This window comes from Tupaia chinensis, unplaced genomic scaffold, assembly GCF_000334495.1.
Source record: "Tupaia chinensis unplaced genomic scaffold, TupChi_1.0 Scaffold000232_1, whole genome shotgun sequence".
Classification (NCBI taxonomy): domain Eukaryota; kingdom Metazoa; phylum Chordata; class Mammalia; order Scandentia; family Tupaiidae; genus Tupaia; species Tupaia belangeri.
The window spans coordinates 1082713-1107572 of NW_006159708.1; the positions used below are offsets into that span (position 1 = coordinate 1082713).

At 38.8% G+C, this 24860-nt stretch overlaps 1 protein-coding gene across 2 annotated transcripts in view; it reads right to left on the reverse strand.

Moving 5' to 3' along the window:
* Positions 1 to 4990: 4990 nt before the first annotated feature.
* The window catches only part of IPO11 (importin 11), a 229725-nt gene continuing 209855 nt past the window's right edge, over positions 4991 to 24860 (reverse strand). For both annotated transcript variants that reach the window (XM_006148320.2, XM_027771805.1), the window contains exon 30: positions 4991 to 6404. In XM_006148320.2, coding sequence (XP_006148382.1) covers positions 6240 to 6404 — 165 coding nt within the window. In that variant the 3' untranslated portion in view covers positions 4991 to 6239. The remainder of the gene's footprint in view (positions 6405 to 24860) is intronic.

The following is a 24860-nucleotide window of genomic DNA, read 5'->3' on the forward strand; positions in this document are numbered from 1 at the left end:
GAGAGGGAGAGAAGGGGTGAGGAAGAAAGAGAGAAATAAACTCTTGCAGAGAGGACTCTTAGCTAAGAAGTATGCCACAACAATATAGGAGTTTCAGAGACATAAGTAGATGAAACTTGCACCAGGTCTCATATTCGTTTCCCAGAGCTTTGTCACATCACTTCTCTGGGTTAAAACTGCAGAATTTCTATAAATGAGTAGGCAAGTTGGTGGTGAGGAACAAAACACCGCAAGTTTCTAGAGTTGTAATGTTCTTTGAAATCTAATAATGGAGAGCCCTAATTCTTACCACGTTGACCTCTGTAACATCACCAGTAGAGACCATATGTGTCTCCCAATATGATGCCATGTAAAGTACGAATTACCAGTGTTTTCTTGCCAAAAATGTTTACCAAATTGAATTCTAACAATGATAAAATTACACAGTAAGGATATTCTACAGAACAACTACCTTAGATTATTTAAAAAGCCAGTGGGGGCCAGCAGTTAGCGTAATGACTATGTCGCTGGACTCTCATGTAGTTGACCACAGTTCATGTCCTGGACCCAGTGGCTTAAAACTCATGCTGGGCGCGTGTGCGTGCGTGCCCAAGATCCTGAGAGGAGAATGGAGGAGAAGGAATTGCAGTGTGGCCATCCCCCCTGGTGGGTGATTTCTCGCTTTCTGTCTCTCTGTCTCTGCCTGTCTGGCAAGCGTACGTGCCCTATAGCAAAAAAAAAAAAACCTCTTAAAAAAAAAAAAAAAGCCAGTGATGGGCCAGCAGGTGGCATGGAGGTTAAGATGCTAAATACCATATAGCTGACTGTGCAGATCAAGTCCTGGTACTGGCTACTTGAAAAACATGCCAGGTGCATGTGTGTGTGTGTCCAAAATCACACACACACAAGAAAATGGACGAGAAGAATTTGTGGCATGGCCATTTCCCCTGGCAGTTGCATGTGCCCTATAGCAAAAAAGAAAAAAAAAAAAAAAAAAAAGCCAGGAGGATATGAAAAAAAAAAAAAAAAACAACTAGATTTTAAAAATTAAAACGCTAAATGCACTGTATAGACATTAAATGAATTCTGTATGTAAAAAAAATTTGAGTCCCATACTATAGCCTACTGGTTAGGGAGCTGGATCTCACATACCAACGCAGTTCAAGTCTTGGTCTCAGTGGCTTGAAAAACACTGATATGTGTGCATGAACACCCCAAATACCCATAGGATGGAGAAATTTTTAGAAGGGATTGCAGCATGACCATGCCCCATTGGGGATATTTTCCCCTATCCAGGATAAGTGAACACATCCTCTGGCAATTAAAAAAGAAACAAATGGGCATTAGTCTAGTCAATGCAGTAGATGGTGTAATGGATTGCAGTGCTGGAAGCCACATGGATAGTCTCAAATTGAGATCCCAGAGTTAGCCTGAAAACAGGCTGGGCACATGGGTACTCAGAATCTTGAGGAACCAGTAGTCTGGGGAAGGGAGATCATGGCATGACCAGATCCTGTTGAAGGTATTTTTCTACTATGTGCGTGCACATGCTATTTAAAAAAAAGAGGCGGGGGGGGGTTTCACTGGTGATAATGTGAAATAAGGCTATACAATTCCTAATGAGTTGACTGATGGCTGGCAATCACTTCTGGATAGGGGTTGGTCACTGGAAAGATCAAGGCAGGATTCAAGGAGTCTGGCTCTTAGCTCCATCCCCAAATCGCCGGGAGAGAAGGGCTGAAGGATAAGCTAATTGATCATGCCTAGGTAATGAAGCTTTCATAATCTCTCAAAGGGCCAGGTCTGCCGGGTCTGGAGAGCTTCCATGTCATGGAATATGTGGAGGTCCTCAGAGGGCGAGGCACCCAGAGAAGGCATGGAAGCTCTGTACACCTTCCCACATGCCTCACCCTATGTATCTCTTCATCTGTATCCTTTGTAACATCCTTTATAGTAAACTGATAAGTGTGTTTAAATTCTGAGAGCTGCTCTAGCAAATTAATCAAATCTGATCAGAGGGGGTCATGGGAACCCTAATTTATAGCTAGCCTACGAAAAAAGCAGATCAAACAATGTAGGGTGACTGGTATCTGAAGTGTGGGGGAAGTCACAGGGACTGAGCCCTCAACCTGTGGGACCTGATGCTGACCTGATCTCCAGACAGACAGTGTCAAAGCTGAATTGAAATAGAGGACACCCAGCACGTGTCCACTGCTGGACTGTGTGCATGCTTGATGTGTGGGTAAAAACGCTTACATCTCTGGTCTTTCGTCTTGACTGACAGCATGGGAGAAACTGAATTGGTCATCTCTCTGTATTCCCAGATATAAAAGGGTGGATGGGAAAGTTGGAATATGAACTAATTATTGGATATTACTGCATTAATGTTTTCTTAGGCATAGTCAAGGAACATTCCTTAGATGCATGCTAAAGTATTTGGGGAAGAAATGTTTTAACTTACAAGTGTCTATAACTTATTTTCAAAAGGTTCAGTAAAAGTATGTACATACATATATATATATATATATACACACACACACACACACATATATATAGACTATGTGTATGTATGCATATGTATATACATATTTATACACACACACATATAGAAGAGAGCAAATGTGGCAAAATACCAACTGTTTGGTTAATCAAGATGAATGGTGTACTGGGATTTCTTATACCATTCTTTCAATGCTACTGTAGATTAAAAATTTTTTCTAAAGTTAGGGGAAGAAAAATATTTTTCATCATGTACATCTCTCATCTTCATTAGCTCTCCAACAACTTTTTAATTTAAGTTTGCTTATTTATTTCTTCTATTAGTGAGGGAAACAAAGCAGCAGCCCCACTGGCTCTTGACGCTGCAATCCAACCCACATCAGTCCTTGATCATGGACACATGCGTGTCCAGCACACTCAGGGAAGTCTCTGTGAACCCAGAACCCTCCTATGTGGGTCAGCCACACAAGAGGACTGCCTTTACCACTGTACCATCGTCCAGCCTCCTCCAACAACTTATAAACATCTACTCATTTTGGTTTTATAAGTAGCTTTTAAAAGACCTCATCCCTTAGTAATGAGGCTTAGGTTTTTTTTTTTTTTTTTTTTTTTTGGTTTTTTTTTTTTTTTGAGAGATTTTTGCTATAGGGCGCATGCGCTTGCCAGACAGACAGAGAGAGACAGAGAGACAGAAAGCGAGAAATCACCCCCCCCAGGGGGGATGGTCATGCCGCAATCCCTTCTCCTCCACTCTCCTCTCAGGATCTTGGGCACGCATGCACACGCGCCCGGCGTGAGTTTTAAGCCACCGGGTCCGGGACACGAACCGCTATCAACTACGTGGGAATCCAGTGACACAGCCATTACGCTAACTGCTGGTTCCCGAGGATTAGGTTTTAATTCATGGAATTAGGAATGAGTTATAAGGTTACAAAGGATCGACATTTTCAAAACTTCACTGTTCGTTCTGCATGGTGCAGACTTTGAATAGCTGTGACACAGCAGAGAACTGCACATACCAGTAGAGCGCCATTTATTTCTAAATGACATTACGGAATGAACTAGGCTGCATGAGAGTACTTTTTAAGTGGTTGCCACATTACACAGTGCAGCACCATTTCTTCTGTAGACGATCTCCCTCCCCTGCACTCCTGCTCTTCTGAATGTACTCCTATCAGAACCCGTTTTCTTACAGCACATTCACAAGTTTGTATTCCCTATGAACTACGGGTCTTCCTGAAGGTAGGTGCCCTGCTCTTACTCACAATGTGGCACATCTCTGAGGCACAGGCAGAAACTCCACAAATACCAACTGACTACAGGAATAAACATACAGATCTAGTAAAGATTTTTCAAGAGAATCTGTGCAAGTATTTTTTTTTTTTGCAAGTAAGTATTTTAGCATGTGATAATATGGCTTCTCTCATATGACTAGTACTAGAGAGAGGAAGGTGAGACCTACTTATAATTTACCCTTCAATTGTATTGTTGGTTCTCCCTTAGAGGGCTGGAGAAAATCTTTGGAATATAAAAATTAACAGAAAATAAATGTTTATGGAATAGAAATAATCATTACCTTGCATCAGGGGTCACAGTTCAACCAAAGGTCTGGCTGAGTTGTTTATCTAAAAATTATTATGTTGCTATAAAGTTGTATTAATTAATAAAATTGCATAAGTCAATAATTACATTTATATCATAATTGAGCACTCAAAAACTTAAGATACATGAATTTTTTTCCTGAGCTATTTACAAAATCTACGACATTAAAAAAATAAACCAAGCAAAAAAAGAGATGAGATTTTTACTTTTTTGCAAGGTAGCTTTTAAAAATATTTTCTATGACACTATAATGAAACCTGTCAGACACTGGAAAGATGAATATTTGACTATAGCTGAAAAACTGGAGCATGTCTGAAAATTCTGGTCATACTAATGAGCTTAGAACTTCAGATGAAAATAATGAAGTCAGAACCAGCAGATGGCGTGATGGTTAGGTTGCTGGACTCCCATGTAGCTGATCACATAGTTCAAGTCCTGGATCCAGAGGCTTAAAAGTCACACCAGGCACATGTGCATGAGTGCCCAAGATCCCAAGTAGAGAATGGAGAAGGGACTGCACCATGGCTATTCCACCTGAAAGTGATTTCTCACTTTCTGTCTCTCCTTGTCGCTCCAGAGAGCACATACGCCATATAGCAAAAATCTCTCAAAAAAAAAAAAAAAAAAAGAAAGAAAAAGATGAAGTCAACAGAAATTATTCTTCTTAAACCAATCCTGAGGTTGAGTATTGATAATAAAGAAATATCATTTCAAAGGAGCTTTAAATCTTTAAATGAAGAGAAATTAAAAGGTAACAAGATTTCCTTGCTACCTGCTGTACTGCCACCTACTGGTAAAGAACCAAAGATGGCATACCAAAGAAAACCTCCCTTTGTAATTCGCCTGGCAAATTTTAGGGATTTTTTTTTTCAGTAGAACAAGAAAAATAATCAGACAAGTCAGTCAAAGGTGAGGTATCTTTGGAAAATTTAATTTGGACCATATATTCTTTTCTTGCTGAAAACATCAAATAGCCCCATACAGCTTGGGTTCCACAGCTTACAAAGGGGCAGTGGGTTTCCCGCAGTTACATACTGTACCCAACTTTCTATAGAAAGATATGACATTTCCAACCTTGCTTTTGAGTATTTCCTTGAAAAATGCTTTAAAGGTTCCTTAACAATAAATGGCAAGTAAAACAAAGTAAGGCTTTATTTTCTTTGTATGTACTGCATGTTGGAAGAATAAGGAAGGAAGACAAGTCAGATCAGTGCTGGTACCTGGAGATTGCTGCTGACTCCTCTGAGGTACATCCTGTTCACTGAGGCCCTGATGAACCCTTGCACTGAGAAAATGAGCCAGCTTAAGTGCAGAATAGCCTGGCACAAACAGGTGGGACTGTCCCGCACAGGCAGGACTGGGAGCTGCCCAGTTCTCGGTGCTCACAGGGCAGCTGGCCTTGAGGAGTAACAAAGAAATATGGCCAGAGCATGACCAGAAGTCCTCCACTTGGCACTGCAGTACCACAGGATCACGGTTGTGGGCCTTACAGTATATGCTTACAGACTGAATTCATTTACTGAAAATAAAACAAGAAAAAAATTCCTTTACTAATTCTTATATCAAATTACTAGAATGAAAATAAAAGCATTTGTCAGATAAAACACATTTTCTATGTCAGATGAAAACAACACCCTTGCAAGATAATCTTAGTTATGTGTATTTGTTACTATTTATGCATTGTTGGTTGGTGTACAAATTTCTTTAATTGTATCAACTGAACAGTTTTGTCATTTTTCAAACTAGTAGTTTCATTAGTTTAAAAAAAGGATAAGGCAGCCAAATTTAACTAATTTTGGTTGCAGAGAAACATCTCAGACATTAACCTTCATCTTCTCAAGTGTTAAGAGTACATGATTAAAAGGTAAACAGTTTCTTCTCTTAACAGGAAACTAAGCAGCTATTCTCATCAAATGTACCTCTAGTAAACACTGGGCCCCTTATATATATAAAATTAAATTCTTTTGAGGAATAGGTTTGTGGTTTTAGTTATGCGGGATTTACATTTACTCTTTATATTCTGTAGTAAAAAAATGTGTTTGCTTCTTTATTTTCATACACAAGTGATTTCTTCATCTCAGCAGGCTCACACATACAGATGGCAGGCTGGGTTATTCGGCTTGTTTCAGAAAGGGGAGGCAGCCACATGCCATATGCTCTCAGAATCCTTGCAAAAACTCCTGGAGCTGGGTGACGATCTCTGTGTCCACCGTTTCCATGAGAGACTGGAAGCCTTGTTCTCCCAGTAACTCCTGCTGTGCCTTGAGCTTCTCATAGATGAACTGCTGCAGTGACACTGTATGCACAGGGTCCTTCAGGGCCAGCTGTAGGACACAGAGAGGGGCCAAACTGTATCAAAGAAGCAAAACAAGTTCCTCCTGCATGCAACTTACTCAAGTTCTTTGTAATCTCTCCCCCAGTAACAAAATTGCTCTGCCTTCCTTCTTACAAGGAATTCTAGAATAGTCTCATGATGGAAAATTTTGTCAAAGAAAATATCATTCTTTCGGTTTAGACTCAGTTTCCTAGGATCGTCCAAACACACATTGTTCTGATTAGCCCAGTTTCTCAAGAGTTGAAGGTCCATCCACTTAAAGCGCCAAACCCAGTAGAAAGCATCCTAAAAGGAACAGGACACCTGAAGAGCTTTTAAATCCAACTGTTCAGGATTCTTCCTTAGGAAGGTCAAGTACTCTACTGCAACAGCTCAGTGATGCCTGAGGACTAGAAAAGAAATGCAGTTTACCCTGTTCTGGCCTGCTCTGCTTTTAAACCTGTGTATATGCTTCTAGTTAAAAATAAGGACTCCTCTGCCTTCCCCCACAATCTAAAATTTAAAAATACAAAAATAACAAATATGTAATGCTTTTTAAAAATTGTACTCCTTCTTCCCCTACTGGGATATTTAGAAAACAAAAGGTGTACAATTAAATTCTAAAATAATCCTTTTTATAAAAAATAAATGTTTTTGAGAGGTTTCTGCCTTAGGGCGTGTGTATTTACCAGAGAGAGAGAGAGGGAGACAGAAATAGTGAGAAGGAAAGTGACTTCCCCCTAAGGAGAAAGGTCACACCACAATCCCTCCTCCTCCATTCTCTTCCTGGCATCTCGGGCATGCTCCCGGAGTGATTTTGAAACCACTGAGTCCAGGACTCAAACCACAGTCAGCCATGTAGGAATCCAGTGAGGTAACCAATATGCCATCTGCTGGACCCATTTTAAAATAATCCTTAATTCTCTACAGATAATAAGAACAGAAAATATTTTGTTCTTCTTTTTTAGTCTTTACTATGCCTATGGCATACACAGACACATGTATATAAACACAAAAAATTCTAATGCTTTCAAAATTCTAAATGTACTTATGATAATTATTTTTCTGTTACAGGTATGTTTAAGTGATCATGTTATTTTAATACAATTTACTTAAACTGATTCTGCTGAACAGTCTATCAGTAACATAGTTCCATTACTATGTATACAGCCTTCCTATACATTGTGGATTGTTTTCCTAAGATATCTGTCTCCATCTCTTTCAGAAGAATAACTACGTTAAAAGGCAAAGACATTTCCATCACCTCTTGAGGCTAAATTATGTAAAGTCACCACATGGAATATTCTCCAAGTATTCCCCTAAATGTGAGATCTGCTAATCAAAGACCTGGCAAACAAAATGTCAAGTATGTTCCTGCTAGACTTGTTATGTGAAGCCCTATCTTTCAATGTGACTATACTTCATTGAGGTTCAACGAGACCCTAAAGGGTAGGACCTTAGTCCAATATTACTGGTGTCCTCATAAGGAGAGAGATGTCAGGGATGTGTACACACAGAGAAAAAGGCCACGTGGGGAAAGAAAGCAGACATCTATAAGACTAGGAAAGAGGCCTCAGAAGAAACCAACCCTGCTCAAACCTAGATGTTGGACTTTAACCTTCAGAGTGGTGAGAAACAAATTTGTTGTTTAAGCCATCCGGTCTACCATACTTTGTTATAACTGCCCTAGCAGAGTTAATACAGATAGTTATGTGTTATGTACAATGAGGGCTACACTTATATTCCCAAAACAGATGCATACATAATTTTGCAAAAGAGTAACATAGTAAACATATAATTTTAAAAATCCTTTTTCAGTAATCTACCAATTTGGTGAATGCCTGGAGACAATACATTTTTGTCATATAAGAACTATCTAAAATCATTCTCTTTTTTTCTTGATTTTAATTTACTTTAAGGAGACCTGGTTTTTTGCTTTTTTTTTTGGGGGGGGGGAGGTTTTTGCTATAGGGTGCATGCATGCTCTCACCAGAAAGACAGACAGAGACAGAAAGCAAGAAATCACCCCCTAGGGGGGATGGCCACGCCGCAATCCCTTCCCCTCCATTCTCCTCTCGGGATCTTGGGCACACACGCACACGTGCCCGGTGCACTCTGTGTGTCTCTCTCTGGTCAAATTAAAATAAATAAATAAATACATAAAATGGATTAAGATTCTTTTTAAAAAATGATATACTAATGACCATTCAGTATGTGTCTGCTGGGGTAGAAAGGTAACACATATTCATCATTAGGACAAGGTAAGGGCACAGCAGTAAAGCAACTGAACCTACATAGGAAGGGTCCTGAATTTGCACCCCAGAACCTCCCTGAGCATGCTGGGTATGTGAGGACATGCCCATGATTTGGGTCAAGTGACAAATAAATGTGTTTTAAAAATAAATGTTTAAAAAAAAAAAAACTTTAAAAAGAAAGTATTGGGGACCAGCAGTTAGCGTAATGGCTATGTCGCTGGACTCCTGCGTAGTCGACCGCGGTTCGCGTCCTGGACCCGGTAGCTTAAAACTCACGCCAGGCACGTGTGCGTGCGTGCCCAAGATCCCGAGAGGAGAATGGAGGAGAAGGGATTGTGGCGTGACCATCCCCTCTAGGGGGTGATTTCTCGCTTTCTGTCTCTATGTCTCTCTCTGTCTGTCTGGCGGGCACACGCGACCTATAGCGAAAACCTCTCCAAAAAAAAAAAAAAAGTATTAATCAACTACCAGCTTGCCATATTTCATTATGATATTTTCTTTCGCTGGGAAACTAAATGTGGCTCCATATTATTTCTAGAAAGTTGTATCAAATCCACCATTCTGCTTAAAGTTTTCTTCGTGTATTGCTAATGTATCATCAAATAATACACATATATGCATCATGTGTAGGTACACCAATCATCGCAAGACAGAGTGGAAGCCAATCTTTCATTTGTTTTAGGTTAAAATTTTTCAGTCTTCTTTCTGGATAGAAATAGGTCACAACCTAGCTCAGGAAACTGATAACCCAAAACACCAAGGATATATTGAGAAAACATGAAGTGGCTTACAGGGAATTAACTTTCAATGGCCTGTGAACCACTGAAGTAGTTTGGCACCCATATGCCCACTCAAACAAATTATTCATAGTAAAATGTGTTCACAGACATCAGAAACTGTTTATTTTTCTTTTCCAAATATTATGAACAATTATCTTCACTTAGATACACGAATTTGAGGGAGTAAAAACCTGTTACAAGCAAAAACAAAGACAGCAGTTAGAGGCTCAGTTGACAACCTGGCATTAATAGGAAAAGAAAAAAAAAAACTATTAAAAATGGATTAGGGTGGAGCCAGCAGGTGGTGTGGTTAAGGCACTGGATTCCCTCATGGCTTTGAGTCCTGGACTGGCGTTTTGAGAATCATGCTGGGCATGAGTACAAGTGTGCCCAAAATCCCAAGAAGAGAATGGAGAAGGGACTGCAGTGTGACCACTCCTCCTGGGAGGATGACTTCTCACTTTCCTTCTGTCTCTCTCCAGTTAGTACACATGCCCTATAGCCAACACCTCCCACCTCCACAAATGGACTGAGGCTAGGGCTGGCCCTACAGTATAATGGTTACATGCTATGGATGGGGAGCCAGATCCCACGTGGCTGACCACAGTTTGTATCCCATCCTTAGTAGCTTGAAAAATATGCTAGGCACAAGTGTGTGCATGCCTAAAATCCTGACAAAATGGAGAACTTGAGGAAAACTGCAACATGATCATACCCTTCTCTCTCTCAGGTGAGCACATCAGAAACAAACAAAAAATTGACACTATGTGGCATTCTGGATTGAATCCTGGAACTAAGAACATTAGTGAAAAAACATGAAATTCAAATACAGTTTGCATTTAGTCAATAGCAATGTACTGGTGGTTTTTTTTTTTTTTTTACTTGCCAGAGGGCATGTGTGCTTGTCAGAGACAAAGAGAAAGAAAGCACCTAATGAGGCCTGGTCACACCACAGTCCTTGCTCCATCTCTCCCTCTTTGGATTTGGGGCAAGCACACATACTGCCTGGTGTGTGCTGAAGCTGCTGGAGCCAGGATTCAAACTATGTGGTTGATCACGTACGATCTGGCTTCCTTAACCACCAGGCTATGGGGCTGGCCTCAGTTATACAATTCCTCATCAGCAGCCTAACAAGTTCATTTTTGACATAAGAAAACTGATGTCTGCAAGTTTGAGTGATCTCCAAGATTTCTGTTGGTTTGTTTATTCTATTAATGATCCCCAGAACTACAATGAAGATTTCTAACTTCCTGGTTTTGTTCTCTTCCCATTACTTTCATGTGTCTACTACTTACTCTTACCCACTAGGAAAGTACATGATCTTTTATAAAATATTCCATTAAAGTGGTTAAAATAAAATTAAGAACTTCGATACCAGCAGTTAGTGTAATGGCTATGTCGGTGGACTCCCATGTGGTCGACCGCAGTTTGAGTCCCGGACCTGGTAGCTTAAACTCAGATCGGGCGCATGTGCGTGCATGCCCAGGATCCCAAGAGATTGCAGCATGGCCATCCCCACTTGGGGGGGGGGTGATTTCTTGCTTTCTGTCTCTCTGTCTTTCTGGTGAGCTCACACCCCCCTATAACAAAAATCTCTCCAAAAAGAAAGAAAGAAAGAAAAGAAAGAAAAGAAAAGAAAAAAGAAAAGAAAAGAAAAGAGGAAAGAAAAGAAAACTAGGAACTTTAAATAGACTTCAGTTGTCAGCCAAAGGTTAATTACCCAGAATTCCTCATTCTGGGGGTAAAGCCAGGTAAGTTTTAATAGTTGAATTTACTTCAAAATCCATACATTAGATTTTAATGAGCAAGTAGTTCAGTACTGTTTGTTTTTCAACTTATTACTCTAAAACAGAATGGTTCTGGATGAGTTGTGTATCAGTTCCCTCTGTTGTTAATTAAAGCCTTTTTTGACATATGCTTCAACCGATAAAGTGTTTAGTTTTTAAAGGTGGTATGAGATTTTAGCTCCTGTGGTGCTATTTAGGAGGATGTTTATTTCTTATTCTTTGAGTTTTTTATTCCTTGAAAAAAATTTTCATTATATTTCACTGCATCAATCAGCAATTTTACCCAGCAGGTAAAGCTGTCACTTTCCTTAAGCTATGTGCATATCATGTCATTATTTACTTTTTAAACCTCTTCATATACCAATGACAATTTTTTTAGAAATTACTTACTATAGAGTTATTTCAAATGGAATTTTGCTAAAAGTATTTTCTATCCTAGAAAAATACAAGTCATTTTTCTAAGAATAATAATATCCTTTTCATGAAACTTGGTCAGTTTATATATGAATTCACTAGGTATGCAACAGATCAAAACTCTGAAAAGAAAAATTTACCTACAATCAAAGACCACATGGTTAAATACATTTTAGTCTGATTATAGTATCTTTGGTTTTGAAATTCTCTTTTTTGACCTCTATTTATTTCCCCTGTGTCAATATCTGAAATGTATTTAAGTTTCTAAAATCTGTTGACTATTAGCTCTCCTAATTGTGGCTTAATTAAGAGTATGAGTCTGGCAGATGCCAACCAGAATCCACCTCATCAGCAGGGCACAGCAACACAGATTCGATAATCAATTACACCCACAGTGAAATGTAAGCTGTCCTTGTAGGAGCCTGGACGACAGTGTCTATGTCATTAGCTGACAAGTAAAGGAACTATTTCACACTGCTATGTTTACAAACACTGGGACCTACACTTCATGTTATATCTCCCAGTGATAAAATTTCCAATTTAGCAATGATCTTATTTATTACCTAGCTTTTCTTATTTTTCTTTCCACGGCCCTTGACCATTATTACTTGGGTATTTTTACTGTGTATTCAATTTAATCTACTGTACTTTTATTGTAAGGTACTTCAAATATTTGTAAGGTAAATGTGACAGAAATCATAATTAAGGCAATTAACCAAAGTAATTATTTCAAGACCAAATCTGGGAAACAGAGCATCTGCTTATTTGTCAACATTTGTTTGAGTATGCAGTGATCTTCATCAGTACAATTAAATATGAATCAAAATATAATGTCCACATTTACTAAGTGCCAGCCATAAGCCAGGCATGTACTTGGCATAGGGTGGGCCCTTCACACATACTCTTTCATGTAAATCTCATGGTAAGGATAAAGGAGGAAAGGGGAGTCCCCTGCAATGCCACAAAATAGCCTTGGACAGCTCCCACCCTAGTGGCGTGGGCAGTGGAGGTCTTGCTGTGTGTCGCTGGGAGCCAGGCTCTGAGTTTCCATTCTGAGGCTACCTGAGCACACTTGGCTGGCTGTGAGGCTAGGAAAGGATCAATGTGTGAGGACCCTGTCAAAGGTGTTTGTCTCGGATTCATAAACAAACAAACAAATAAATGAATAAACAAACTGAACAAGAAGGAAAAAACATTATACAACAGTGATTCTCACCCTAGTAGCATAATGGAAACCATTTGGGAAACTTGGGAAAAAAAAAAAAAAACACATTTGTATTAAGTCCCACTCCTAAAGATTCTGACTTTAACTGTTTTCAGGCACCAGGATTTTTAAAAACTCCTCAAATGATTCTGATGTCTGTCTAAGAAGTTTTAAAAACCTGCTACAAAGAAATCTAGTACAGAATATTAAGAACTGAGATCTCAAGTAAACTCAATGAAGCCTCTATAGATATATTCGCATTCATTCAAATGAAAGAATATAGACAACAGACTTAATGAAACACATGACACTTAAAAATAAAACCCTTAAATTAGTATTAGCTTGATAAACTTAATATCCATTTACTACCACTTACTGTAGAAATATTTCTGAGCCTTCTTCCTCCTTTAGTGTCCCCAAGACATTTCTAAGGTAGTTTTACTTTACTACATGCATATGAGGGAATGTTGGTGGGTGTCTGTCTTTCCTCCCTCCCTCCCTTCCTTCGTATTTATCTGCCAGAGGACATGAACACTCGCCAGAGAAAGGGAGAGAAACCTCCAATGGGGTATAGTCGGCCACAATCCCTTCTTCTCCATTGTTCCATCCTGTCAGGACTGTCAAACACAGGCACAGAGAAGCACACCAGGAGTGCTTTTCAAGCTGTCAAGGTTAGTACTAGGACTTAAATTGTGCAGTCATATTACATGTGGGTCCCTTACCCACTAGGGCACAGGGCCGTCCTGGTGTCTTTTGAAAAAATGTTTGATGCCTCCACCATCCAAAAGTTCAATGCTCTTCTGATTTTGGATTTTGTCTCCAGAATTCCAAAGGATTTCCCAAGTCACTAGGTAAATAAGATCCAAATTTGTAAGGGATCCTTTATTAGCCTGCTATTCCTACCTGGTAACTGGTGGTATATAACAACACACATTTATATCTCTATCATTTAATAAGCCTTTTCAGTAAACTCTCTTCACAGCTGACCTGCTAGTTTTTCTGAGCTGTCCTGGCTTAAATGACACTTCAGTGATGATGGCGTCATTTCTTCTTCACCGGTACTCAACCCTGCAGTCACTTACAGGACTCCCTTCTCATCACAGTGGCTGGAAACGCCATGTGACAGACTGTAGATCACCACCAAACCGTTTACTCTTCTCTTACTAGGTGCACAGACCAGACATGGCAGAACGTGTGTGTCACTACTCAGCCTGACTCTTAAACCGGGTCTGCTCATTCCTACCCTGTGTGTTACAGGGAGATAGAAGCCTCATGCCTACAGGCACACACTTGAATGCATCTCCATCATCCCTGAAGGCTGGATTTTTTTAGATACCCACTCCTCTTCTTCCCCGTTTTAGTGCTGTTCCTCAGCAAGAAATAAACTACAGGAGTCATCCCTACCCCCAGCCCCAATCTCTAGGGGTACAGCCTAAGATACTCAGGGATGCCTGAAACTACAGATAGGACTGAACCTTAGATAATCATGTTTTACCTAAACAAACACACCTATGATAAAGTTTAATTTATAAATCAAGCAAGAGATTAACAATACTATAAATAGAACAATGATACTGTAATAATAGTTGAATGAGCATACAAGGAAAATAACTTGATGATTAACCAATCTCCTTTTTGTATTCTGTGGTTTCCTTTTTCCTGCTCAAGTTACTGTATGAAAAAAGAAGTTTTTTTGTTTTTGTTTTTTCAGATTTTTGTTATAGGATGTGTGCGCTTGCCACAGAGACAGAAAGCAAGAAATCACCCCCAAGGGGGGATGGCCCACACCTCAATCCCCTCTCCTCCATTCTCCTCTTGGGATTTAAGGCACACACACACACACACACACACACACAGACACGTACCTGGTGTGAGTTTTAAGTCGCTGGGTCCAGGACTCAAACTGCAGTCAACTATGTAAGAGTCCAGCAACGTAACCATTATGCCGTATGCTGGTCCCCCAAAAAAGAACTATTCTGCTACCCTCACAGATAGATGTCTGGTTCTTGAATTGTTAATAAAAGCAAAGTAAACTTAAAACACTCAATTTGTTGAAATTTTTTTGTCACATGTCTTATAACATATTCATAGGTTCTGGGGATTAGGACATAGATCTATATCCTCGGGGGCACCGGGGAATTATTCTGGCTACTATGTGGCCGACTATGTGGCATCCAGGCCCTCTACAACTGGCTGCTATTTTAGCACACTGTAAACACCAAATACTTCTTGAATGAAACTCCTATACTACCTACTGCTCAGTAAAACAAAACGACGACTTGTAAAATCTAAACTCAAACGAATCTGTACCAACCAAATATGACTGGCTTCATTCAGGGTTTCTCAAACCTGGCCCTACAAACAATCTGTGTGGATAACTCTGCTAGTAGGGCTGTCCTAAGTATTACAGGATGTTTAGTAGTATCCTCAGTGCACACTCAGTAATGTCAGTGACATTCCCCTGCCCAGTCACAATAAAATGTTTTCAGACAGTGCTGTAAGTCCCCTAGTATTAAGGGGCAAAAAATGACAAAAAGTTGAGAATCACTATTAAGCAAAGAGCCTTTTCTCTTCTGTTGTTTGTATGAAAAAGTAACTTCTTTTAATTCAGACAGTGACATAAAGCCTTGTTGAATAGGGTTAAGAAATTCATCAGGACTGACAGACAGATGGCTTGGTGGCTGAGATGCTGGATTCTCACACGGTTTGAGTCCTGAACCTGGTGGCTTCCTTTCTCATTCTTCATATCTCTCTCTCTCTCTCCAAAATCGAAGAATGATGATAGTAAGTAAAAATTAATAATAAGTAAAATAAATAATTCTGGGGGAAAAAATCATCAGTACCTTTCAATTTAGTAAGAAAGATGAGGGGAAGAATTTAACTCTGGTTTAAGTTCAAAGAAAGTTATAAACAACACCTAGTTTCTGTAACAAAAACCTTCCCCTTTCATATCTGCTTTATTTTAAAGTACTTTATTTGAAGGGGACATTTCCAGAAAAATTAGATGACATACTAAGATAATCTTCACATACATTGTACATTTGAAATTGAAAATAAGGATACATCTGTACAAAGCTGTTTTAAGGTCTCTCATAGATAATTTCATTGTGCTAAGGTTCATGTAAAAACTGAATTAAAGCAGCTAGAATACCCAAAACATTTAATTTGTAAATTGGTTAATAAAACTCTTTTCAGAAGTAATACTTTATTTGTGAGCATGTCAGCATATACAGAATTATTTTTTAAATGGTTTTAAATGAACTTAATGGCTATGCTCTTTCTCTGTTTTCTTCATTTGATTCTAATTATGGTAGGACACTGTAACTTTTAATAGTGATGTCATAGGCTGATACTATAAAGAAACAATTACTTTCAATGTATCACTTGAAAGTACAAGTTGTGCTATTATTACATTGAGCTTAAAAAGTATTACTGATCTAAGGAACAGAAAAATAAACCTGCAATTCTTCACATTAAAATAACTTAAGCAATATTGTTTTGTTTTTTATGTCTCTCTTCCTTTTAGAGTCAGATTTCTGAGCAATTCTTTAACGTGTTTTGTTTATCTTGTAAGTTGCATACTGCTGAACTTTCAGGTAAAATAGCCACAGAAACATCATTAATAGGTATTAAAATTCATTGTTAGCTTATAGGAATTCCAATAGGCAGATCAATAAACTACGTTCTGTAGTTTCTATAATGAAGATAGGCTATTGTTTAATCTTGTGACAAACAACAAGCTTTTATTTATTTATTTATTTTTGGCCAAAAGGTCCCTGCTATTGTTAGAAAGAGAGAGAAAGTACTTCCCAATGTGGTGTGGTCACATCACAATTTCTCCATCCTGTTGGGCACCTGGAGTGTTTGTCAAGCCAATGGGGGCCAGAATTATATCTACGTGGTCAGCCATGTGGATCTGGCTCCCTAACCATGGGCAGTAGAGCCAGCTCCCAGGGGCAAATGATTAAAATAGGAAAAAAAAAAAAAAAGGTCCAGCTCATGGTATGATAGTTAGGGCAGCCAGACTATATAGAGTGAGGCCTGGATACAGGGGCTTGAGAAACAGAAATGTTGGGTACATGTGGGGTATGCCCAAAATCCTGAAAAAAGAGAAAAATGGAGTAGGAATTGAGTACCATTCTCCATGGCGATGGGAGAGTGGTCTCTCACGTTCCGTTCTCCTTTCTCTCTCTGGCAAGCACCCTTTAGCAAATGAAAGGGAGGGGGACAGCCTGTGGCATGCTGATTAAAGTGCATGGATCCCACAGGGCTGACTTCATGGTTCGTGTCCTGGACCAGGCAGTTCAAGAAACACGCTGATCACACATGCATGTGTGCCCGAAATCCTGAAGAAAAGAAACAAATGGAAGAGAAGAGTCTGAGGTGTGATCATCCCCATGGAAAGTGCTTTGTTACTTTTCCTCTCTTTTTCTGGCAAGCACATGCATCTTCTAGCCAAATCTTTAAAAAAGATAAAAAAAAGGGAGAAAAGCTTGCCTCTATCTCACTTCTTTATCAAAAAATTCTAGATGAATTAAAAATTCAAATAAAAATCATAAAACATGAGTAATTATGTTCTTGAGCAAGGGGTAGGTATCAGTAATTTCAAACATGCGGATGCCACAGGAGAAAAACAAGTTGTAGGAAACAGATACCTGATTACAGGCTAATTTCTTTCATCTATAAAAAGCTTGCTCTTGTTATTGGTTGCTGCATAATGACTACTACACACTAAGTATAAAATAATCATTTTTTAATGCTCAGGAATTCCATAGATCTGGCATTTTTAAGAGTAGCATCAGCTATACTATCTCTGGTCCATGATCTCTGGGGCTTTTTTGCAGGGAAGACTGGAAAGTAGAGTCTCAAGCCTTGTGAGGGTTGGATCACTCACTCATGTGTCTAGTACTTAATGGGTGCTGTTATCAGGGACTGTAGCAGGGGAAAACAGAACCTGCTTCTTCCTGTGGATGCTTGGGATTCCTTACAGTATAGAGGCTGGGCTCCAATGACAAGCGTCTCTAGAAAACCAGGTGGCATTGTATCCTATGATCTAGACTTAGAAGTCAAGAAGTATCAAGCAAAGCTGATCAACCTGTCAAAGGAAGAAGTGCTAACGTTACACTGTTAGAAAAGCAGGTGAAATGAGAGTATTATAGAGTGGTGGATGGCTACAGTGCAATCCCTTCTCCATTCCCCTCCTGGGATTTTGATTATGTACACACACCTGGTATGGTTTTTAAGCCACAAGGTCCAGGACTTGAACTACGATGGGCCATGTGGGACCATCTTAACTGCCATGCCACCTACTGACTCTAGAATTCTTATTTAAAAGAATGAACAAAATTTCCAATAGGAAAATTGGGGACAGAGAGAATATGAAAATGCCAATCATTCAACAAAGAAGTATAAATGAGCCATAAATGTCTTTAAAATGCTTAGCCCAGGCATAATTAAGAGAAAGTACATTGAACAAGATACGACTTTCTACTTATCCTATTGATGAGAATGTGAGACAACTCATGCACCACTGCTGGGCATATAAATTGGCAATTTGCTCATTTCTACAATGACTTCAAAAATGCAATAACCTTTGAACCAGCATATTCACTTCTAAGAATGTCCCCTACAGACAAATATGTATAATTGCACAAGACAGGTGCATAAAGATGTTTACTGAAGCACTGCTTATAATAATCCCCAATTGGGAAAAATCTCACTATCTCTCAAGAGCAGTTCTTAAATATATTGGTTGCAGAGCCATTAAAATTGTCATAATTAGACGTTATTGGTCATCTCAACAAGTCTGCTTTTAATGTTTTTAAGTATACTTCTTTCATGAGAGACAGAGTTCCTTCATGACAGAGACTGAGACTCGGGGTAGGAGACCCCCAACAGGGTCTCCGCACGATGATCCCGTCTCAGCCAGCCTGGATCACAGGCAAGTACAAGCACACAATGTGTACAAAAAAGTGTCAGGACACGAATCCAGGACCTTCTCATGTGGGTCCAACATTGCAGAGCACTGCAGTACTGCTGTGCCACCATTTGGTGCCAAGAAGCATTTGTTTACGTGGGTTAAATCTATCAGTATTTACTGGATTACAACACAAATGTCATAGTGAGAGAAGTGGTATGGTTTTACATTTTTGCAAATCTCTATAATTTTGGTTTAATTGAAGACAGCTGGTTTCTCCAATCTATATCTTCATTTAATCTGTTGCATTACATGCTTTGATTGAAGTAGATAAAAGGCAGTCTTTTTCTCAGATATGTGGTTGGAACATGGAGTATTTAAAAGCCTTTGCAAAATTATTGTGGATATTCTTTCAAACTACACTAAAAGTTGCTAAGAGTAGCTTCTTAAAGTTTATTACAAAAGGAAATCTGAAAACCACAGCAATGAACTTTTCATTCTTGGTCATGTGAAAATCTACTGGTTTAAACTTGCCCTTTCAACAAATCTTTTACCTTTGAATGATTTTAACAATTCACCGGTCCATTAGAAAACACTGGTCCACTGAGTTACATAGTTTTTCCAAATACTGAAACATTTCAGTATCAAAACATCACAACCTTTTTTTTTTTTTTTTTTTAGAGAGAGAGGGCATGTGCATTTGCTGGAGAAACAGAGACAGAAAGTGAGAAATCACACCCTTCTCCATTCCCTTCTCGGGATTTTGAGCAAGTATGTACACATGCCCGGTGTGGGTTTTAAGCCACCAGGCCCAGGACGTGAACCACTGTCCAGTAACATAACCATTATACCAGCTGCTGGTCTCGAAATATCATAATCTTAACAGTAAAGCAAAGAGCATGTGAAAAGTACAAGGAAGCTATCAAACTCACAGGGATATATGATACAACTTTTCCAAAATTCCAATTCTTCCTTGAGGGGTCAAATTTTAGCACTGATAGCCACAAACCTGAAGATTTTATTTACATTGAACTGGTACCATTTTGCCAACATTTTCAAGTGAACAGTGGCAAAGTCACTGAACTCTTGGTAACCAAGGATTTTATTAACAATTCAAGTAAATAAGGGAGAAACAGTGAGGCTGCCTGCTTTTCAAAATTAAAGAACAATACCAATGTCAGCAGGTACTTAACAGGAAATCTCAACTAAAATAAACTCCAGAAGTCACCACTTCATTTAGTTTCAAAGGCATTTTCGATAAAATTTTCTTTTCCAGTGCATTCTGATTACTATTATGTAGCCTACTGTGAGGGATCCTAACCTCTATAATCCCAAACTATTTTTTGATTAACATTTTAGCTCTATCACAAAAAAGAACTGCTATCTCAGGAGGATGCCTGGTTATCAATTTGTCTTTACTGCATCTCAGTTGGATTAATTCGATTCTTTTATTTCCTATCTTCTTAGATTGTTTTTATATCATTTGCAACTCTGCAGTTTTTAAGAGCTTAATTAGCTATTGCAATAGGGTAGTTCTGAGTATTTCTAAGATTTGGGGTTAATTTAGCATTGATTTTGAGGGTCTCATTTGTAAGCAAAGCTATGTTTGGTCTACAGTTCTTAAAACTTACTGTTTTTAAAACAGTCTGTCTTAGGTAAGCTATGTGTCCTAGAACAACCCTATATAAAGATATACTAGCAGGGGACCAGCAGTTAGCGTAATGGCTATGTCACTGGACTCCCATGTAGTCAACTGCAGTTCGCGTCCTGGACCCGGTGGCTTAAAACTCACGCCGGGCGCGTGTGCGTGCGTGCCCAAGATCCCGAGAGTTTAAAAGAATGAACAAAATTTCCAATAGGAAAATTGGGGACAGAGAGAATATGAAAATGCCAATCATTCAACAAAGAAGTATAAATGAGCCATAAATGTCTTTAAAATGCTTAGCCCAGGCATAATTAAGAGAAAGTACATTGAACAAGATACGACTTTCTACTTATCCTATTGATGAGAATGTGAGACAACTCATGCACCACTGCTGGGCATATAAATTGGCAATTTGCTCATTTCTACAATGACTTCAAAAATGCAATAACCTTTGAACCAGCATATTCACTTCTAAGAATGTCCCCTACAGACAAATATGTATAATTGCACAAGACAGGTGCATAAAGATGTTTACTGAAGCACTGCTTATAATAATCCCCAATTGGGAAAAATCTCACTATCTCTCAAGAGCAGTTCTTAAATATATTGGTTGCAGAGCCATTAAAATTGTCATAATTAGACGTTATTGGTCATCTCAACAAGTCTGCTTTTAATGTTTTTAAGTATACTTCTTTCATGAGAGACAGAGTTCCTTCATGACAGAGACTGAGACTCGGGGTAGGAGACCCCCAACAGGGTCTCCGCACGATGATCCCGTCTCAGCCAGCCTGGATCACAGGCAAGTACAAGCACACAATGTGTACAAAAAAGTGTCAGGACACGAATCCAGGACCTTCTCATGTGGGTCCAACATTGCAGAGCACTGCAGTACTGCTGTGCCACCATTTGGTGCCAAGAAGCATTTGTTTACGTGGGTTAAATCTATCAGTATTTACTGGATTACAACACAAATGTCATAGTGAGAGAAGTGGTATGGTTTTACATTTTTGCAAATCTCTATAATTTTGGTTTAATTGAAGACAGCTGGTTTCTCCAATCTATATCTTCATTTAATCTGTTGCATTACATGCTTTGATTGAAGTAGATAAAAGGCAGTCTTTTTCTCAGATATGTGGTTGGAACATGGAGTATTTAAAAGCCTTTGCAAAATTATTGTGGATATTCTTTCAAACTACACTAAAAGTTGCTAAGAGTAGCTTCTTAAAGTTTATTACAAAAGGAAATCTGAAAACCACAGCAATGAACTTTTCATTCTTGGTCATGTGAAAATCTACTGGTCTAAACTTGCCCTTTCAACAAATCTTTTACCTTTGAATGATTTTAACAATTCACCGGTCCATTAGAAAACACTGGTCCACTGAGTTACATAGTTTTTCCAAATACTGAAACATTTCAGTATCAAAACATCACAACCTTTTTTTTTTTTTTTTTTAGAGAGAGAGGGCATGTGCATTTGCTGGAGAAACAGAGACAGAAAGTGAGAAATCACACCCTTCTCCATTCCCTTCTCGGGATTTTGAGCAAGTATGTACACATGCCCGGTGTGGGTTTTAAGCCACCAGGCCCAGGACGTGAACCACTGTCCAGTAACATAACCATTATACCAGCTGCTGGTCTCGAAATATCATAATCTTAACAGTAAAGCAAAGAGCATGTGAAAAGTACAAGGAAGCTATCAAACTCACAGGGATATATGATACAACTTTTCCAAAATTCCAATTCTTCCTTGAGGGGTCAAATTTTAGCACTGATAGCCACAAACCTGAAGATTTTATTTACATTGAACTGGTACCATTTTGCCAACATTTTCAAGTGAACAGTGGCAAAGTCACTGAACTCTTGGTAACCAAGGATTTTATTAACAATTCAAGTAAATAAGGGAGAAACAGTGAGGCTGCCTGCTTTTCAAAATTAAAGAACAATACCAATGTCAGCAGGTACTTAACAGGAAATCTCAACTAAAATAAACTCCAGAAGTCACCACTTCATTTAGTTTCAAAGGCATTTTCGATAAAATTTTCTTTTCCAGTGCATTCTGATTACTATTATGTAGCCTACTGTGAGGGATCCTAACCTCTATAATCCCAAACTATTTTTTGATTAACATTTTAGCTCTATCACAAAAAAGAACTGCTATCTCAGGAGGATGCCTGGTTATCAATTTGTCTTTACTGCATCTCAGTTGGATTAATTCGATTCTTTTATTTCCTATCTTCTTAGATTGTTTTTATATCATTTGCAACTCTGCAGTTTTTAAGAGCTTAATTAGCTATTGCAATAGGGTAGTTCTGAGTATTTCTAAGATTTGGGGTTAATTTAGCATTGATTTTGAGGGTCTCATTTGTAAGCAAAGCTATGTTTGGTCTACAGTTCTTAAAACTTACTGTTTTTAAAACAGTCTGTCTTAGGTAAGCTATGTGTCCTAGAACAACCCTATATAAAGATATACTAGCAGGGGACCAGCAGTTAGCGTAATGGCTATGTCACTGGACTCCCATGTAGTCAACTGCAGTTCGCGTCCTGGACCCGGTGGCTTAAAACTCACGCCGGGCGCGTGTGCGTGCGTGCCCAAGATCCCGAGAGGAGACTGGAGGAGAAGGGATTGCGGCGTGGCCATCCCCCCTGGGGGGTGATTTCTCGCTTTCTGTCTCTCTGTCTCTCTCTGTCTGTCTGGCAAGCGCACGTGCCCTATAGCAAAAAAAAAAAAAGATATACTAGCAGCTGTACAACAGGCAATCAAACTTAGAGATGAAGGTGGACTCTGAGCAAAACATATATGGGAACTAGCAGTTAGCGTAATGGCTATGTCCCTGGAATCCCACGTAGTCGACCGCGGGTCGTATCCCAGACCTGGTGGCTTAAAACTCACGCCGGGCGCGTGTGCGTGCGTGCCCAAGATCCCGAGAGGAGACTGGAGGAGAAGGGATTGCGGCGTGGCCATCCCCCCTGGGGGGTGATTTCTCGCTTTCTGTCTCTCTGTCTCTCTCTGTCTGGCGAGTGCATGCGCCCTATAGTGAAAACCTCTCCAATAAATAAATAAATAAATAAAAACTAAAACATATATAAAAACAAGAAAATAGTTTACCTTTAAGAAATGTGCCTGGTAATATGCTAATGTTAAGTACTTTTTAAAAAAATATGTATGTATTATTGAAAAAATATACTAGAAAATAGGTTTTGTAGAAATATATACTAGAAGAGAGAAATCATGATTATAAAAGTCAATGCTTTGCATGAGATGAGCATTCAAATGCATGTGGGTGCCTGGTCACAGAATCAAACAAGAGGGTGATGTCTGATGCAATGACTAGGGCTGCAAGGGAGGCCTGGGTTCAGGTCCCAGCCTAAACTAAACAGGCCAAGCAGAGTGGCACCCACCTATAGTCCTAGCTGATTGGGAGGCTAGGGCAGTAAGTTCTCAAGGAGACCCTGTAAAAAAACACCATCTCTCTCACTTCCTTCACCTCTCTCACTAAAAAAGTATGAAGAGTAAGTACAAAAGAAAAATGACTCATTTAAGATGCTATTCTATTGCCATTGTATGGAAGGAAGAGAAGCAATGTGCAACTGCTGGAGGTAAGATTAGTTAGTATGTGACTACCAGTAAATAGAGAACTGCTTTTAAGGGAACATGGGAGACTGAGGAATTACATTCATTTTTAATATACTAGGGCTTAAGATAATCAGATTTGTTAAAATTATACGAGACAAACAAATGACAAACAACATCTAGCTGACAACCAAAAGGCATACAGAGGAATAAAAATTAATAGCGAATAATTTTTTCTTTTTTGCAGAATGAGAAGCAATATTTATATTCACTATTTTTCAAATTATTATTAAATATTAACGTTTAAGAATTTAAGTTTTAAAGATCTCTAAGAAACAGAGGAACAAAGACAAAGTTCACCTATTTATAGTGGTTTTATTAAATATCAATAAAACATTCAAAATGAACAATCTGGATCTACCTGATTTTCTTACTAGCAAACCAGCTTCTGAATCTAGCTTGTTTTTTTTCCTTATTTTCTGTTTACAAACCTTATAAATACCACCGTGTCCAAATCTTAAGGAAAAAAAGAAAACATTTTAGCAATTTCAGTGAGGGGGAAAAAAAAAATCAGGTGGCAAGCCATAATGTAATAACCATGAGTATTTTTTTATGTTAATGACTGTAAAACATTTAAGCCTAACTATTACAGTCTCATTCAAGAAGCAGTCGAAAAAAGTATCCAGTAAGATAAGTCTGGCACTTAGAATGTATTAGTATCAGAGAGCAGTTTTCACAGGTCACCTCTGACAGTGGGTGGATTATGGGTGCTCTGTAAATATTTCATATTGGTGTTGACTAAAGACAAAGTACAAGACAAGATGATGTCCTCCATTACCATATTGAAAACTTTATAAACCAAAAAAAAAAACTAAAAAATTTTATATTTTGGGG